Source organism: Armigeres subalbatus, chromosome 1 (assembly GCF_024139115.2).
Source record: "Armigeres subalbatus isolate Guangzhou_Male chromosome 1, GZ_Asu_2, whole genome shotgun sequence".
NCBI classification, from domain to species: domain Eukaryota; kingdom Metazoa; phylum Arthropoda; class Insecta; order Diptera; family Culicidae; genus Armigeres; species Armigeres subalbatus.
This window is the reverse complement of record NC_085139.1, coordinates 74606463-74625809: the sequence shown is the minus strand read 5'-3', so window position 1 is coordinate 74625809 and position 19347 is coordinate 74606463. Positions and strand designations below refer to the sequence as shown.

Genomic DNA, 19347 nt, shown 5'->3' with positions numbered 1-19347 from the left:
CTACATGCGATGACGATCACCACAGTTCTGTCTGAGCTCCTCTCGATGTACAGTTTTGATATAGATAGCCGCTCAGCGGAAGCGATCGTACATATTGCAGGAAAATTCTTGCCTCGTTGTTCATTGGCAAGCGAGCGACCCATGCAGCCGTGTTTAGTTTAACGCACTAATACTAAATATGCTATTTAATTTACCCGTTGCTAATGTATTGACTCTTGAATGATAAACGTAACAATAGCGACAATGGAACTGTTTGCAGCATAGTTAGTAGCTTGTGGCTCCTCGTGTAGCAGCGCTCGCGCTCGAAGCGTCCGGACAGGCGCGTATAAACTGATCCTCGACAGCAACTCAGGAGCATCGTATTCAGATGATAAAAGCTTGAAAATGAAAAATGGCAATGAAAGCACACTGAGCCACATTCCTCCGCTTGGCTAGTGTCCAACCCGAGTAGACGACAGCGATCAGCGTAAGCAGGCAAGTTCAACGGGTCATTCCATGGAAGGTGGCGCAAAGCATATCTGACGAATCTTTTTTGGACAGCTTCGAACCGGTCACTCCATACAGCCTGGTAGGGATTCCAAACAACAGATGCAAACTCTAGTATTGAGCGTACCAGAGAGCAGTACAGTGCTTTGAAACACAACGGATCTTGGAACTCATTGGAGATTTTAAACATGAACCCAAGCTGGCGATTGGCTCTATCGATGGAATTTAAGAAGTGGCGGCTATAGGTAAGCTTTTCATCCAAAACAACTCCTAGGTCTTTAACAAGAGCAACCCGTTGAAGTTGAGAACCAGCAATACTGTAGTCAAACTGGATGAAATTAGTCGTTCGTCGGAAACTGATCAGTGTTGTAAAATGTCATTTGCATTCGTTTGTATATTTTTTCCAGAACTTGTTCAGAAATTAGATATCGGTTCCTGAGGTATGTCGAACTTATAGCCCTTAAATGTGCCTACAACTTTGTCTAATAAGGCATTGCTGTAAATATGTAATCTGGGGCGTGGGAGGCAAAATGTCATTCAAATGACATTATGTCAAATGACACGTGACATTTTGGAAAGTTTTCACTCTCCAGCCTCAGATGTTATATTTAGAGCAATGTACCCTTGGAAAAAAATATAGCCCTACTCAAGCGTTATGAGTACATCTAAAAATATGAAGTGAATTTTTCTTCTGAAAAAAGTTAAGAACAAATTAGTCAAATGACATGCAGATGACATTTTACAAGCCTGAAACTGATGACACAGCACTTTGGAATGCTCAGAACCATCATATTCCGAGTACACCAGTCATGGAAGATTTCGAGAAGGTTCTGTAGCTCATAGCAGTCAGTGAGGTTTTGGACAATTACATACATTTTAAGGTCTGTTATTGGCTTCGACTGAAGTTTAAATCGCGCGAAGGTTCGATTTATAATTAAATTCCAGCCGACGCTATACTGCTCATCAACTCGACTATATCACGAGATAAAGACAGTATTTCAGAACAGTATGCTTATGTATTTGGGCCTTATCCTTCAAGCCAGACTCCTCTCTCAGGCGAAGGGCTGGTAGTTGTTGGATAAAATACTGTATATTGCTCGAAAACACCAATCTTTACCGATCTATAGTTGTATCAACACTTGTATGCTTGATTTGCAATTCTAAAACTTCAGAGCTAGAATCCTATCTCAGGCGAAGGTCTAGTGCATCCGAAGGGAAATGCAAGAAAGGCATAGAAGTGGAGCCCACAAGAAGATTTCTTTCAGCAAGTAACAACTCGACTGATGGAAACACACTAACTTTATTTTTCAACAATTCAGCTTATATATCTAAAAACTTATCTCTAATTTTTACCTACATCAGAATTTTATCCTTTTCTTATCTCGTAAGTATACTGCCTGTTAATGATCCTTTTGCTTGAATATACATACGCATTAATTTTCCTTTACCCTATTCTTCTCTGTCGACTCATAAAATAACGTCTCGCCTGTAGATAAACATTAGAGTGGGGCGCAGTTGTATGGAAAAACGCAAACTTCATCCGATCAAGTGAGATCAAGGTTTTTCTGAATCGTTTTGGGACCCCAACCAACTGTGCAAAATATGGGCTCTATTGGTTGCAACCTCGCATGCCGCATCGCGTTTTAAATTTACATGGAGATTAGTATGGGAAAACGTACTTTTTAACATTTTTGCTCTTAGCGGCTTTAATTTATCATCAATCACGTGACTTAATACGTTAGCATATAGTCTGGAAGATGCCGTAAGACTTTGTCGAAGAAGGTACGTAGCTGGAAGGTCTACAAAAAATGTTATTACGTTTCGAAAATTGATTGTTCAAACCATATGCAAGAAATCAATGTTTCTGCCAGCACTACCGGACAACCTATGGTTATAGAAGGGCAACACTCATCTTCCTTCTTGTCGGATTTTTTTCTTTGTGAAATAATTCCGGATAGCTCCCATTAGCTCAATAGCCCTAGAAGATCAATTATTTTGAAGTAACACTCAGTTAAATTATTGGTCTACGTAGTACGGCAGTGCTGGCAGAATAAACGATTTTATGCATATGGTTTGAACACTCAATGTTCGAAGCGTTATAACTTTTTTCGTGGACGTTCCAGCAACGTGCCTTCTCCAGCAAAGTTTTTCGGCATTCTTTGGGCTATACTTTAACGCAATCTGCCACTTGGTTTAAGATGAACTGAAACCTCTAGTAGTAGAAATGCAAAAATACACGTTATTCCATACTAATTTCCACACAAACTTCAAACGCGATGCGGAAAGCGAGGAAGCAACCAATCGGTCCCAAATTCTGCACAGTTGTTCATGACCCAGAATGGCTTCGAAAAACCATTGATTTGAAAAAATGATCATGACGCCCCACTCTGATAAACATGCATCGTTCATGTCTGCGTCTGTTCGCTGCGTTCGCATCGATTCTCTTTTGGGCTGAGGTAGCAACAGATGGGAATGAATCCAGGCAAATTTGTTATTAATCAGAACTATGATAATATCGCGTGATAACAAGGTCATCGGCAAACAACAGCAGCATACCTCCACCTCCTGGATATCGTACCTTGTTCGCCCTCGTGCGGTGTTGTAGCAATCTCGCCATGCTGCATTCTTCTCTTCCACTACCTGCTCACATCTTGCGCGTATCCTTGAGCTAGTCTACCGTCTTGTAGCCGCCAAATGTTAAGCCGCGGCGTTCGACTTCGACGCGTGTTATACACCGTCAAGAGTTTTCAGCGCAGGTATACTGCAACGAGGTAGTGGTCGGATTCAATATTCGCACTGCGGTAAGTGCGGACGTTCGTGATGTCGGAGAAGAATTTACCGTCGATTAAAACGTGGTCGATTTGGTTTTCCGTTTCTTGGTTAAGTGATCTCCATGTGGCCTTGTGGATGTCATGTCAACGATTGGCATGATCCTCGCTATTGCGTTCATTGCCTTCGCCGAGTTTGCACAAGCCTAGTCAACGTGGCTGTTGAAATTTAGCCGGTCGTCGATCATCACTACCAGGTGCTTCAGTGATCACTTCGAAGCAATCGCATGTCCTTCGACGACGATTTCCATCCGCTGGATCGCCTTGCAGTTGCTGACTAATAGCACCTCCGTTTTGTGATGAGCTATCTGTAGCTTAACTCCATTCATCCAGCTCTCGGTCGTGGCTATCGCCTCTGTCACAGACGCCTCCACTTCTTCGAGTGTCTCGACCATCAGTGTTAATGACACGTCGTCCGCAAAGCCCATGATTTTCACTTTCCTGGGCAGAAACGAGCAAACCATGCAAACTGACATACGAAATAGCTGTCGGAAGGAGATGCTCAATGAGACCCCAGGACTCTGCTTTCGAAGTAGCTCTTTAGGATATGGCAAAGATAAACGGGAACCCGAATTCTGTACAGCGCAACGGCATTGGTTTCAAAGCTGTTGAACGCGTTCTTTACATACACTCCGTCGGCCTGTTGAGGATGATCCTCTCCAGAAGCTTCCCAACTGTGTCTATCAGGCATATAAGCCTATACGAAGCCGGATTTCTCGGCGGCATCCCTGGGAAATAGACGAGACGTGGATAACTACAGAGGAATAACGTCTCTGAGCTCCATTTCAAAGCTGTTCGAACTTGTAATCATGGAACCTCTGTTTTCTCACTGCAAACATTATTATTGTCCGAAGACCAACATGGGTTTACGATCGGCCGCTCCACTACCTCTAACTTGCCTCACTTCATATATTACGGAATGCATGAATGACAGGGCGAAAACGGACGTAATATATACCGACTTATCCGCCGCCTTCGACAAGCTGAACCACTCTATCGCTATAGCAAACCTCCAAAGCCTTGGAATTTGTGGCTCCGTACATACATGACTGGACACCAACTGTCGATCTCCGTCGGCGAATGCACATCCGACGATTTCCCGGCTTCATCGGGAATATCACAAGGAAGCCACACAGGACTGTTGAGATAACTGAGTAACCTTTGTAGTTTACTAACGTATATAGCTAGCCCTAGCAACTTGGTTGTTTACTATGTGTAAGCAGTTCCAATAAATTTTCATTCCAACTTCAAGCTTACACCAGACCAGACGTTCTTTCACTAACTCACAAGTAGGACCGCTGATTTTCTTATTACCGTGGGGCATCGAAATCCGTACACTTAAGCACCTTAGTATATGAAAAAGTTATTAGAAAATAGGAATCGAATGTAAATAAAACGTTTGTCCCTGACATGAAGCATGAAGGCTTCTAGTTTTGATGTGTTTCATATTTACTCATTAAAAACTACGAAAAACATGATAAAATTATGGATAAAATCTACCACCGTGGACGGATTTCGAATCAAAGGATCAAAATCCGTACAGCTATTATTTAACTAAATATTTAAATTGAAGTATGTAGTCTGATTGACTAAACTACCACTGTAAATAGTTCGATACGCACCTTTGGAAGCGATCCCTTCGATTTGTATTCCGCTTATCTTATGTAATGATTCGCAAATAGCAATTAAAACACAGTTATTTTTGGTGCAATTTTTTTTATCTATTGCGCTATTTGACAGGCTCAGGCGTGTATAACACTTAACGAAGCCGAGACTTTAAGATATTTACAATCGATATCATCTTATTATCAACAGTTAGTAAGGGGAAAGTGTATAGACCAAGATACTCGTGGCGACTCAAGGTTAGATTGCGTAATTTCAGGACGGACTATGTTGGGATTTAGGTTTGATGTATTACAGCTGCTCATCCGGGTATTTGACGTCATTAACGGTATGGCGTAGCGTCGGGCTCGAGTTGTGGTTCGTCAGGGAGCATCTTCCGGATGGCCATAGCTCCGTATTACACAGAACAATAAGACAAAAACAGAACAAAAACGAGAAAAAAAAAAAAGGGGAATTAAACTTTTATGTCAGACGAACAAAGAAAGGCATAGAAGGCCTGCAAATAAACCACATCGCGATCCCCCAAAACACCTCTTACTTCCCTGTAGGGTTGTTTACCTCGGGCCACAAGGGTATCCAATAGTTGCTCTCTGGAGGCGTCGTTTTCCAAGCAATACCAAACAACGTGATCGATGTCATCGTAACAGGCTCCACACCTACATAAGTTGCTATCGACCAGGTTTATTCTATAGAGGTGTGCGTTTAGTGAATAGTGATTGGACATAAGTCTCGACATCGTGCGAATGAAGCCTCGGCTTAAGTCCTCACCTCTGAACCACGCTCGCGCAGAAACTTTAGGAACTATATAAAACAGCCACCGTCCAAGTTCATTGTGTGACCAAATCATTTGCCAATTTTGAAGAGTACTCTGACGGACTAATGGGAAAAACTCGTTGTTCGAGATTTGTCTATCATAAACTTCACCTTCCTGTGCGCCCACCCTTGCTAGCGAGTCCGCCTTCTCATTGCCATAGATTAGGCAATGGGATGGGACCCATACAAAGGTAATCTTGAATGATCTTTCGACCAAATCACGCATCTGCTCTCTTACAGTTGTAAGAAAGTAAGATGCGTGCTTAACAGGTTTCATCGACCGGAGAGCCTCGATAGAACTAAGACTATTCGAGAAGATGAAATAATGGTCTACGGGCTGATCGGAAATTATCCCCAAAGCGAAATTAATTGCTGCCAGCTCAGTAACATAAAGCGAACACGGTTCTTGAAGTTTTCGGAAGGTGGTTGAATTTACGTAGAAAACACCGAAGCCAGTGGATCCGTTAATGCGAGAACCATCAGTAAAATATCTGTTATTGCAATTGACATGTCCATATTTTTCGGAAAAAATAGGGGGAATTGATATGTGTCGAAGGTGATCTGGTATTCCTTGAATAGCATGTTTCGTGGACAGATCGTATTCAATTGAGGAACTGTCATTGACGAAGTGAACTCGAGGTGGATTATAACATGGAAGACAGAGATCTGACGATATGTAGTTGAGATAGACTCGCAGGTATCTTGAACGATGAACCAGTTCAAGCATATTATCGAAGTTTTCTATTACAAGTGTGTTACTTGTTCCACATTTGATCAGTATTCTAAGTGAGAGCTCCCAGTAACGGTGCTTTATAGGAGTGACTCCAGCAAGCACCTCCAGGCTCATGTTATGCGTTGAATGCATACAACCAAGAGCAATACGCAAACAACGATATTGAATTCGTTCCAATTCGATTAGGTGGCACTCAGCTGCTGAGAGGAAGCAGAAAGAGCCATACTCTAAAACAGAGAGAATAGTCGTTTTATATAGTTTGATGAGGTCTTCCGGGTGAGCGCCCCACCAAGTTCCGGAGATAGAACGGAGAAAATGGATCCTTTTTCGGCATTTCTCTAACAAATAATCAATATGGGTTTCCCAGGTACACTTGGAATCAAACCAGACCCCAAGGTATTTAGAAGATAAAGATTGGTTTATGTCATCTTTCAACAGTTTTAGTTTCAGTTGAGCTGGGTACCGCTTCTTAGTAAACACTACCAATTGAGTTTTTTTGCGGAGAGAACTCGATCCCTAAATGGCTGGCCCAAACAGTCAGGTTATTTAGGGAATTTTGCAATGGTCTTTGCAGGACATTTGCACATGAACCTCTTAGGGAGATCACGGCATCATCTGCAAGTTGTCTAAGCGTGCATTGTCCTTCCAAACAATTGTCAATATCTTTAACATAGAAATTGTAAAGCAAGGGACTTAAACATGAACCTTGGGGAAGGCCCATGTAGCTATTTCTGGAAGTGGTCAGAGTCCTGAGAGTAAAGTTCATATGTTTTACTGACAATAAATTGTACAAGAAATTATTCAAAATAACGGGTAATCCACTACTGTGCAGATTTTCCGACAGTACTTTTATGCAAACAGAATCAAAAGCGCCCTAAATATCCAAGAAAACTGCAGCCAGTTGCTCCTTGTGCACATAGGCCAGTTGTATATCTGAAGAGAGCAACGCTAGACAATCATTTGTTCCTTTACCTTTTCTAAAACCGAATTGAGTATTTGACAATAATGTATTTTGTTCGACCCAATGGTCAATTCTTGAAAGAATCATTTTCTCCAATAATTTCCTCATGCACGATAGCATGGCAATCGGTCGGTATGAATTGTGATCAGAAACTGGTTTCCCAGGCTTTTGAATAGCTTTTACTTTGACCTGGCGCCAATCTGGTGGTACGATGTTGTACTCCATGAAACAGTTGTACAGGTCAAGTAATTGTCTTTTTGCGATATCTGGGAGATTTAAGAAGATTGAATTTGATGTTATCGCATCCCGGAGCTGAGTTATTCGATGAAAGAAGAGACATAGAAAGTTCCAGCATTGAGAATGGTCCACCCAAAGAACCGGGATCAGTAATTGATTCTCGAAATAGCGGTTCTGCTGGTACGGAATCTGGACAGACCTTTTTTGCGAAATCGATTGGAGTATTCTTCACTCTCGTTGGTGGAAATGCGGTTCCGCATGTTGCCGGCCGTTTTCCAAAGTGTTGTCATTGAGGTTTCTCGCGATAGTCCCTCGACAAATCGTCGCAAGTAGCTACGTTTTTTAGCCTTAAGAAGATTTTTGAACTTTCTTTCAAGTCTCAAATACTCTTCGAAAAGCTCAGACCTTCCGTGTTTACGAAAAGCCTTAAAGGCATCAGATTTCTCAGAATACAACTTAGTACATTCATCATCCCATCCAGGAGTGGCTGGTCTTCTTATGACAGATGTACTTGGAACGCGTCGTTTCTGAGCTTCTAGTGCGCTATTATGAATTAATTCGGTAAGGAATCGATACTCATCCAGTGGAGGAAGAATATCAGTTGATTCAATACAAATTTTTACCGCCGATGCAAATTTTGGCCAGTCAATGTTTTTCGTGAGATCGAAAGGTACACTAACTGGCACTGATCGTTGATAGCCGCTTCTGATTGTGGTGACTATCGGCATGTGGTCACTACCATGGGGATCTTGGATTACCTTCCACGTGCAATCTAATGATAGTGAATTAGAGCATAAAGACAGATTTATTCGACTTTTCTGACCTTTCCTCGGCACGGCAAATGCTGGGTAAAGCGTACCATTGGTACTTCGCGTACCTGAAGGAATAAAATAGACCCCATCTCGCGGTCCTTAGCCTCTTACCCAGCAACTCCTATCCCTACTTCCCCGCGGTGCTGGCCGGGATACGAGCAACCTTAGGGAAGATCGGGTAACCAACCCCGGTGGGAACTATGGTCGTATGCTGACAGGGAAGGGGGTTTTTGCTCCTCTCCGGAGGTGCAAATCTTATTGAGCGTCTGTTCTCCATGTTAGGGGCGGCTGATCATCGTCCGAGTGCCAGCGAGGGACTCTAAATGAAACTGTGCACCATGGTCCACCGGAAATAAGGAGGAATGGTCCTCCGGAAATGTAGGGGGTTTGGTGTCAGGCCCTGCAAGCCAGCCAAAAAAAACTCACGCAACGAACAATCAACAAGAGAGTACGGACCGGAACCATCGGCGAAGACCACTGCGACGAAAAGGGACTAGCGATTGGAAACTCGGTTCTTGGAACTGTAAATCTCCCAACTTCATCGGGAGCACACGCATACTCGCCGATGTGCTCAAGGACCGTGGATTCGGCATCGTAGCGCTGCAGGAGGTTTGTTGGAAGGGATCAATGGTGCGAACGTTTAGAGGTAATCATACCATCTATCAGAGCTGCGGTAACACATACGAGCTGGGAACAGCTTTCATAGTGATGGGCGATATGCAAAGGCGCGTTATCGGGTGGTGGCCGATCAATGAAAGAATGTGCAGGTTGAGGATCAAAGGCCGGTTCTTCAACTTCAGCATAATCAACGTCCATAGCCCACACTCCGGAAGCACTGATGATGATAAAGACGCATTCTACGCGCAGCTGGAACGTGAGTACGACAGCTGCCCAAGCCACTACGTCAAAATCATCATAGGAGATTTGAACGCTCAGGTTGGCCAAGAGAAGGAGTTTAGACCGACTATTGGAAAATTCAGCGCTCACCGGCTGACGAACGAAAACGGCCTACGACTAATTGATTTCGCCGCCTCCAAGAATATGGCCATTCGCAGCACCTACTTCCAACACAGCCTCCCGTATCGGTACACGTGGAGATCACCACTGCAGACAGAATCACAAATCGACCACGTTCTGATTGATGGACGGCACTTCTCCGACATTATCGACGTCAGGACATATCGTGGCGCTAACATCGACTCTGACCACTATCTGGTGATGTTTAAACTGCGCCCAAAACTATCCGTCATCAACAATGTTCGGTACCGACGACCGCCGCGGTACGATCTAGAGCGACTGAAGCAACCTGATGTCGCCACTGCAATACTGCATACGCGCAGCATCTCGAGGCAGCGTTGCCGGATAAGGGTGAGCTCGATGTGGCCCCTCTTGAGGACTGCTGGAATACAGTCAAAGCAGCCATTAACGACGCAGCGGAGAACAACGTCGGGTATATGGGTCGAAGTCGACGGAACGATTGGTTCGACGAAGAGTGCAGACAGATTCTGGAGGAGAAGGACGCAGCTTGGGCGGTCGCGCTGCAGCAAGGTACCCGGCAGAACGTGGAACGTTATAGACGGAAGCGGAGACAGCAGACCCGCCTTTTTCAGGAGAAGAAACGCCGCCTGGAAGAAGCGGAGTGCGAGGAGATGGGACAGCTGTGCCGTTCTCAAGAAACACGCAAGTTCTACCAGAAGCTCAACGCATCCCGCAAAGGCTTCGTGCCGCGAGCCGAAATGTGCCGGGATAAGGATGGGAGCATCTTGACGGACGAACGTGTGGTGATCGAAAGGTGGAAGCAGCACTACGAGGAACATCTGAATGGCGCTGAGAGTACAGGCAGTACAGTCAAGGCAGCGGAGGAGATGACTACGTCAGTTCAGCGGACGATGGAAGCCAACCAGCCCCCACCTTGAGGGAAGTTAAGGATGCCATTCAACAGCTAAAGACCAATAAAGCAGCTGGTAAGGATGGTATCGGAGCTGAGCTCATCAAGATGGCCCCGGAAAAGCTGGCCACTTGCCTGAACAAACTGATAGTCAGAATCTGGGAAACCGAACAGCTACCGGAGGAGTGGAAGGAAGGGGTTATATGACCCATGTACAAGAAAGGCGACAAGCTGGAGTGTGAGAACTTTCGAGCGATCACAATCCTTAATGCTGCCTACAAAGTGATCTCCCAGATCATCTTCCATCGTCTGTCACCATTAGTGAATGAGTGGGATGTTATCAAGCCGGCTTCGTTGACGGCCGCTCAACAACGGACCAGACCTTTACCGTACGGCAAATCCTTCAAAAAAGCTGTGAATACCAGGTCCCAACGCATCATCTGTTCGTTGACTTCAAGGCGGCATACGACAGCATAGACCGCGTAGAGCTATGGAAAATTATGGACGATAATAGCTTCCCCGGGAAGCTTACCAGACTGATCAAAGCAACGGTGGATGGTGTGCAAGACTGTGTGAAGATTTCGGGCGAACACTCCAGTTCGTTCGAATCGCGCCGGGGACTAAGACAAGGTGATGGACTTTCGTGTCTGTTGTTCAACATTGCGCTAGAATGTGTCATGCGGAGAGCCGGATGTAACAGCCGAGAGTGTTGCCACATTTAAATCTGTAAGTAACAAATCTTTTTCATCTGTATTATAGTTCAAAAATCTGTATGTGAAATCTGTATGATACAATTTAACAAAAACACAAAAATATCCCTGAATTTTTATGAGTTTATTTTCTGTATTCGTTACCTTATTCATATTTCTGTCAATTTCAAACAAACGCAACAATCTTTTCTTCGATTATGTTATGGTGCTCGCACAAAGTTCATACTTTCACATAATTTCTAATTCAGTTGTACGAAGAAACAACCTCTTCAACGTTTGACGTAATTGATTTTCAAACAAATTGGTTATAATATCGTTTTTGAAAAAACTCAAACGGCTCGGTTATTCTTATCTTGAGTTTAGGATTGTTATTCTATAAAATGAGCTCTGTAGCTGCTGATGAATGAGGTTTAAATTAAAAACCAATGCATAAATTTGCTTAGAAAATGTAGGATTGCGAATCCGGGGATGGCGAGTTCGATTCTCGGTCCGGCCAAGGATGTTTTCTTGTGAGAAATATTCCTTATTCCCTGGGCATATAGTGTATCCAAGGTCCGCGACATGTAGGTCTAAGGATGTTTGTATTAAATACATTAGGAAATTCTGCCTTCTTTTTGTCATGGGATGTTCTATGAGACATTTTCCACTTGGAATGTAGAGTAATTGAAGAGGCAGATTTTTTTTTGGGAGAAATGAATTCTGTGCTGTAATGTTCCAAGTCTGTAAAATCTGTTGTTTTCCAAAAAATCTGTAATCTGTATTTACAGATTCTTGGTCAAAAATTTTTTTCTGTTTACAGAAAAATCTGTATATGTGGCAACACGCCCGGAGTACGATTTTCAACAGATCCAGTCATTTGTCATAAGACGAGTATGTACAATCCCATTGAATTCCACCACTTATTTGTATCTTGACAGATACGTATTTCGACCTCAACAGTAAGGCCGTCTTCAGTGTCTCGTACTTGACTCGACTACGAGACTTACTTACTTACCTTTCTTATAAATTGGGCATACGAGGCCATCCAACCAGCCGGCAGGCAGTTCTTCACCCTCCCATATTTTCGGTGGTTCCACAGCTGGACCGTCGCCGACTATGTCCATCCTGCTCCTTAATACACCTTCATTTTCACCGTTCAACAAATCTTCGAAGTGCTCCTTCCACCTGGCTGCCATCACAGTCTTGTCTGTCAGCAAATTCCCCTCTCGGTCATTGCACGTGGCGGGCACAGGCGCAGCCTTATGCCGCGCGCCATTTACAGTTGCGTAAAACCTCCGCATATCGTTTCTATCCATGTTTTCCTGCGCTTCAGCTATCACACTCTTTTCGTGTTGTCTTTTTTTTTTCTGCGGTGGATTCGTTTCTCTTCTGCCCTTGCTACACTGTACCGCTCTCTGTTGGAACAGGTTGGAACGGGTACGAGTCACTAGCATTCGACTCCTAGCAACATTTTTCTCGTCCGTCACTCGCTGGCATCATCAAACCAACCGTTTCGTTGGCGTCGCTGTGCAGTGACTAACACTTCCTGCGCTGTTGTAGTCACAGCTTCGTGAATATTTTCCCACAATCTGTTGACGTCGCCAGATCCGGTGGCATCTCCTATCCGCTCGTCAAGCTTCTGGTGGTACTGTTCACCAACTCCGTCAACTGACAAGCCATGGATATTGAAACGCATCATTTTGTTGTTTCGTGAATTCGTGACGCTGGAAAGTCGCGCCCGAATTTTTGCAACTACAAGATAGTGATCCGAGTCGATGTTCGGACCTCTGAAGGACCTTACATCTATAACATCCGAGAAATGTCGTCCGTTGGTAGCGGAATGAAGGCTTTCTGTACTAATGATAGGGCGAAAGAAACTTTTTCTCCCGATCGGCGCATTTGCATCCCCGGTGACAATCTTTATATCGTGTGTTCGGCACTACCCGTAGGCCTTATCAAGGCCCTCATAGAACTCACCCTTCACGTTATCAGGCTTATCGTTCGTTGGTTCGTTTATTCTCAACACGGAAATGCGGTCGCTCCTCGGACCCTCCTTAGCCGTGCGTTAAAATGCGCGGCTACAAAGCATGCCGGTCGGGTACCGGTCTAGACAATTTTCAGATTGGATATTGTCTCGACTTCCCTGGGCATAAAAATATCATCGTGTTAGCCTCAATGATATACGAAAGCAGAAATGGTAACTTGGATTAGAAACCTCTCAGTTAATAACTGTGGAAGTGCTAAATGAACACTAAGCTGCGAGGAGGCAATGTCCCAGTGGGGGATGTAATGCCAAGAAATACGGTTGCTTATCAGCTTCCACTGGATAACACGCTTCATCTGCTTCCCGATCACCATGAAGCCAACTCCTCGTTCTGCTCTGTCACCGCCGCTATAGTAGATGTTGTACTTGAATGAAGTGTTCGCTATGGGATCCACCGCCCGGAATTGACGTTCTCCAGTTCAGGGCCACCGTATTTCTTGGATTGCTGCCACACTCACGCCGACCTTCTGCAGCTCACGAGCCAGGAACCCACTATTTAGCTTTTACCTGTCACAATTCTGGAGGTAGAATGTCTTATTCCATGAAACAGTTGTATAGGTGAAGTAATCGTTTTTTTTTTGCGATATCTAGGAGTTTGGCTCACCCAGAGAAACGGGATCAAGGGTTGATTCTCGAAGTAGCGGTCTAGTTGACGAAATTTGAACAGAACTTTTTGCGAAGTTGAACATCCACCGATTGAAGTATTCTTCACTCTCGTTGATGGAGATGCTGTTCCACTTGTTGCGGGCCCTTTTTCAAAATGTTGTCATTGAGGTTTCTCGTGACCTAGTCTCTCGACAAAACATTGGCAGTAGCTACATTGTTTAGCATTAAGCAGATTGTTTTGCTTTCTTCCAAGCCTTAGTACTTTTCGAACAGCTAAGATTGTGTTTACGAAAAGCTTGAAGGCTCTGATGTCTTAGAATACAACTATGTACATTCATCATCCCATCCAGGAGTGTCAGGTCTTCCCATGATAGATATACCTACTTTGAACACGTTGTTTCTGATCTTCTAGTCTAGTGCTAATTAATCCGGTAAGGAATCGAACTCATCCAGTGGTGGAAGTTGATACAATTTTTTACCACTCAATATTCCTCGCAAGTTCGAAAGGTTTGGTTGAAAACGTGAGTGTAACCGCTAACCACTATACTTTTTGTTGTAGTTTATGTCCGAGTGCAATTTCTTATCAAATAGTTGATTTGCAATCACATCAAAATCAAATGAAAAAGTTAAATTTGTGCTTCAGAATAAAATGTGATATAAGTATAACCAACATACGGCTTTCTCAAAAAAAAAACTTCGAATATTATTTAAATTGTTATTACTTTTATTGAAATATTGAAAAATGTAAAGTTAAATAGGTAATGTATTGAATCGGAATATAAAATTAATTGTTACCTTTTACCTCATGTAATTACTTATCCTCGTCTTCATTGCTTTCCTGTTGATTTTCGGTAGAAGCTTCCGTCTCAATCAATTCTTCCTTTTCTTCTTCCTGATCCTCGCGGTTCTCTTCCACTTCCATTTTTTTGGAAATAACTTCCTGGTCCGCTCCACTGTCGCTTTCTTCTTCCTTCTCTTCGACCACTACTTCCTTAACCGGTACGGGCTTCGGAATAGTCAATATAGCTCCACCCTTCTTTTTGGATCGTTTCTTCAATATCGCCTGTTGGTGCAAATCGTCCATCATGTCTACCTCGTTACAGATGGGAGTCGGAACAAACTCCTTCGGTTGTTCTTGAGCTTTTTCCGCTTCCGCTTTGGCAGCGGCCACCGCTGCCTGATCTTCTTGTGGTTGTTTGGCAGCCTGTTCCCTTTGCTGCTTTTCGTAGAGTTCCTTCATTTTCTCCATTTCGTCGCGGATTACGTTGACCTTTTTCATGTAGAAGTTGTACACGAACTGTGCCATTTCGGTCATATCCTTAACAACGTGAGCTTTTTTCTCAAGTTGGTCGTCGACTTTCCGGGAACATGGAACGGTTTCCTCGGTCAGTAGATGTAGCTGGAGAGGGCGCTTTGTGAGCAACTTAAATGCTGGTTGCAATTCAACACAATTCTTGAATAGCGAAACCCGTCCGAAAATATACAGTCCAAGGCGGGCACGACTCATAGCAACCACCAGACGGCGGACATCCCTAATGTGACCGATAGTTTTGGTGCGAACCAACGACAGAAGAATGTAGTCATTCTGTTGACCCTGGTACTTGTCTACCGTGGTAACCTTGTGCGGTTTTCCGATGAGAGGGTTATCAGCGCAACGAGCGTCAATTACATCTCGAATTAGATGCTTTTGCCCGTTGTATGTGGTTAGAACGGATATTTTCTCCGCCGGGTATCCAATAAGACGCATATACATAAATACTGCTACGATGTATTCGGCTTCGGCAAGATTCTGGTAGAAATAGGGATTGGGTTCCGATTCGCCAATGCCATTAAAGTCTTCCACGTTGATCAGTTGATAACCGTACGCGAAGCCTGGATTACAGTTGAGATATTCAGGCCATTGGGTGATATGATCCAGATCGCCGAGCTTGGAATAGCGCCACTTGTATAATTCACAAATACTGGAGCGGGCACGACCCTGGCCGTCAAGGTCGATCGTTGGTACACCTAATCGAACCAAACGCGTGAAAAGCGATTGCTCCATGTTCGAGTACTTCTGGAATGCCATGTTTTTGATTACAGGAGGCAGTTGGTGGTGATCCCCGATCATGATCCAACGCTTCAAACGGTTGTACCCATCCATGGGGTTCTGAAGCAAAAGTGGGATGAAGGTTTCGATTTCAAGAATTTGGGCGGATTCTTCCATTAGGATGTTATCGTACTTGAAACCCATGTTGACCAGTTCTTTGCGTTTTAAGGCTGCATGAGTACAGGTCATGGCGATGACCTTGGCTTCTTTGACTAAAAGGTATTTCGATCGATCTAAACCGCTGCGAAGTAGCTCAAAAGCCCGAAACTCTTCCAACTCGGTAAAAATATGGGAAATGTACCGATAGCAGCTGCGAGCAATCTCCATATTTTCTTCAAAAGTGCTTCCATGAAACAGGGGCTGAGGGGCATCTTGGAAAAACTTGGTAAATGGAAATTCTTCCTCAAAGGCAGAAGCATTTTTGTACTCTTTGCTGCCTTCGAACTCGCTAAGGAATTTCTCCCAGCGGGCAATGATCTGATACAAGTAGAAGTGACCTGCTGTTTCACAGGTGTAAGCCACATCTCCAGTAACTCCAAGCGAGTCCTGGAGTTGCTGAACCTGTCCCAATAGGTCGATACGCTTGGACAAAACGTAGTTGACTCTACCGTAGCGACTGTAGTCCTTCTCTGTTTCCAGCGACTCTTCGCCATGACCCAAACGTAGCAAATGTCGTTCATCGATGTCCAAGGCCATAATTTTCTCGAACAGTTGATTCAATGCCTGATTGGAGTGGGTCACGATTAGGGTGCGCTGGTTCGGATGATTGTGATACAGGTTGGATATTATTTGCACCGCAACGTCGGTTTTACCGGTACCTGGTGGACCGACTACCAGCGTAAGACCCGGCTGCATACCCGCCTTGATGGCTTCCACTTGGGTTGGTGTGAAGCGAATGGCGTTCCTGAAAATACAAATCAATTGAATATTACTGCAAGTGTGAGTAAAAGAATTATTTTCATTAAAAGCGACTCATTGGCAGGCATATTGTCATAAAAACAGCGATGTAGTGGATACGATTTTTTATGTTTGAAAACGGGATTTATAGATTGGATACTAAATATTTGTTATGAAAATAGATTTTGGACATAAGATTTGGAAAAAAATTAAATTAGGGATCGGATTGGATTTGTTTTGGGTATGGATTAGATTTGGAATGGATTTGGATTGGTTTTGCATTTTGAATCGGAATTAAATTGCATTTTGGGATGGAATGAATTTGAATCGAATTTCGATTAGATTTGAGATGGAATTTGATTGGACATGGTTTTGATTTGGATAGGACTCGATTGGACTTCAATGAGATTTGGTTTGGATTTGGATTGGTTCTTGTCTTGGTAGGATTTTGATAAGAATTGGTTTGAATTTGGATTGGATTTGGATTCGATTTGGATTGGATTTGGATTCAATTTAGACTGTATTAGGATTGCATTTGGATTGGATAAGAATTGGTTTTGTATTGGATTCGATTTGGATTGGATATGGATTCGAATTTAATTGGATTTGGGCTGGAATTGAATCCAAATCGCATCGGATTTGGATTGGATGTTGATTGGAATTGGATTCAATTTGGATTGGATATGGGTCGAACTTAGATAGGATTTGGATTGGATTTGAAAAGAATTTAGATTGGATTTATACTGGAATTAAATCCGGATTGAATTTGGACTGCATTAGGATTGAATTTGGATTGGATAAGGTTCGGTTTTGTATTGGACATGAATTCGATTTGGATTCGAATTTGATTGGATTTGAATTGAATTTGAATCGAATTTGGATAGGATTTGGATTGGAATTGAATCTGAATTGGATTTAAATTGGATTTGGACTGGAATCGGATACGATTTGGATTTTAATTGGAATTGGATTGAAATTGGATTGGAATTGGTTTCGATTTGAATTGGATTCGGACTGGAATTGAATACGATTTGGATTAGCTTTGGATTGAATTCGGTTTCGATTTGGATTGGTTTCAGATTGGATTTGGATTGGTTTTGGAATGGAATTGGAATCGATTTGAATTGAATTTGGATTGGATTTGGACTGGAATTGGATCCGACTTGGATTGGTTTTGGATTTAATTTGAATTGTAATTGGATTCGATTTGGATTGGATTTTGATCAAATTTGGATTGGATGTGGATTGGATTTGGATTCGAATTTGACTGGATTTGAATTAAATTTGGATTGGATTTGGACTGGAATTGGATACGATTTGGATTGGATTTGGCTTCGATTTGGATTGGTTTCAGATTGGATTTGGATTGTTTTTGGATTGGAATTGGATTCGATTTGGATTGGATTTGGATTCAATTTAGACTGTATTAGGATTGCATTTGGATTGGATAAGAATTAGTTTTGTATTGGATTCGATTTGCATTGGATATGGATTCGAATTTAATTGGATTTGGGCTGGAATTGAATCCAATTCGCATCGGATTTGGATTGAATTTGGATTGGATGTAGATTGGAATTGGATTCAATTTGTATTGGATATGGGTCGAACTTGAAAAGGATTTGGATTTGAAAAGGATTTGAAAAGAATTTGGATTGGTTTTTGATTGGATTTGTATTGGATTTGTATTGGATTTGGATTGGATTTGGATCGGATTTGGATTTGGGTTGGATTTTTAATGCATTTGGATTTAGATTGGATTTGAATTGGATTTGGATTGGATTTGGATTGTATTTAGAATGGATTTGGATTGAATTTGGATTGGATTTGGATTGAATTTGGATTGTATTTGGATCGGATTTGGATTGGATTGGATTTTGAATGGATTTGGATTGGATTTGGATTGGATTTGGATTGGATTAGGATTGGATTTAGATTGGATTTGGATTGGATTTAGATTGGATTTGGATTGGATTTGGATTTGATTTGGATTGGATTTGGATTTTTATTGAATTTGGATTGGATTTGGATAGGATTTGGATTGGATTAAGATTGGACTTGGATTGGATTTGGATTGGTTTTTGATTGGATTTGGATTGGATTAGGATTGGATTTGTATTGGATTTGGATTGGATTTTGATTGGATTTGGATCGGATTTGGATTTGGGTTGGATTTTGAATGGATTTGGATTGGATTTGGATTTGGATTGGATTTAGATTGGATTTAGATTGGATTTGAATTGGATTTGGATTGGATTTGGACTGGATTTGGATTGGATTTGGATTGGATTTGGATTAGATGTGGTCATTTGGATTGGATTTTGAATGGATTTGGATTTGGATTGGATTTAGATTGGATTTATATTGGCTTTGGATTGGATTTGGAAATGATTTGGATATGATTTGGATTGAATTTAGATTGGATTTGGATTGAATTTGGATTGGATTTGGATTGAATTTGGATTGGATTTGGATTGAATATGGATTGGATTTGGATTGGATTTGGATTGGATTTGGATTGGATTTGGATTGGATTTGGATTGGATTTGGATTGGATTTGGATTGGATTTGGATTGAATTTGGATTGGACTTGGATTGGATTTGGATTGGATTTGGATTGAATTTGGATTGGATTTGGATTGGA

At 42.6% G+C, this 19347-nt stretch overlaps 1 protein-coding gene across 2 annotated transcripts in view; it reads right to left on the bottom strand.

Moving 5' to 3' along the window:
• Positions 1–14423: 14423 nt before the first annotated feature.
• Positions 14424–19347, bottom strand: part of LOC134227241 (RNA helicase aquarius) — a 355300-nt gene continuing 350376 nt past the window's right edge. For both annotated transcript variants that reach the window (XM_062708591.1, XM_062708599.1), the window contains one exon: positions 14424–16713. In XM_062708591.1, coding sequence (XP_062564575.1) covers positions 14532–16713 — 2182 coding nt within the window. In that variant the 3' untranslated portion in view covers positions 14424–14531. The remainder of the gene's footprint in view (positions 16714–19347) is intronic.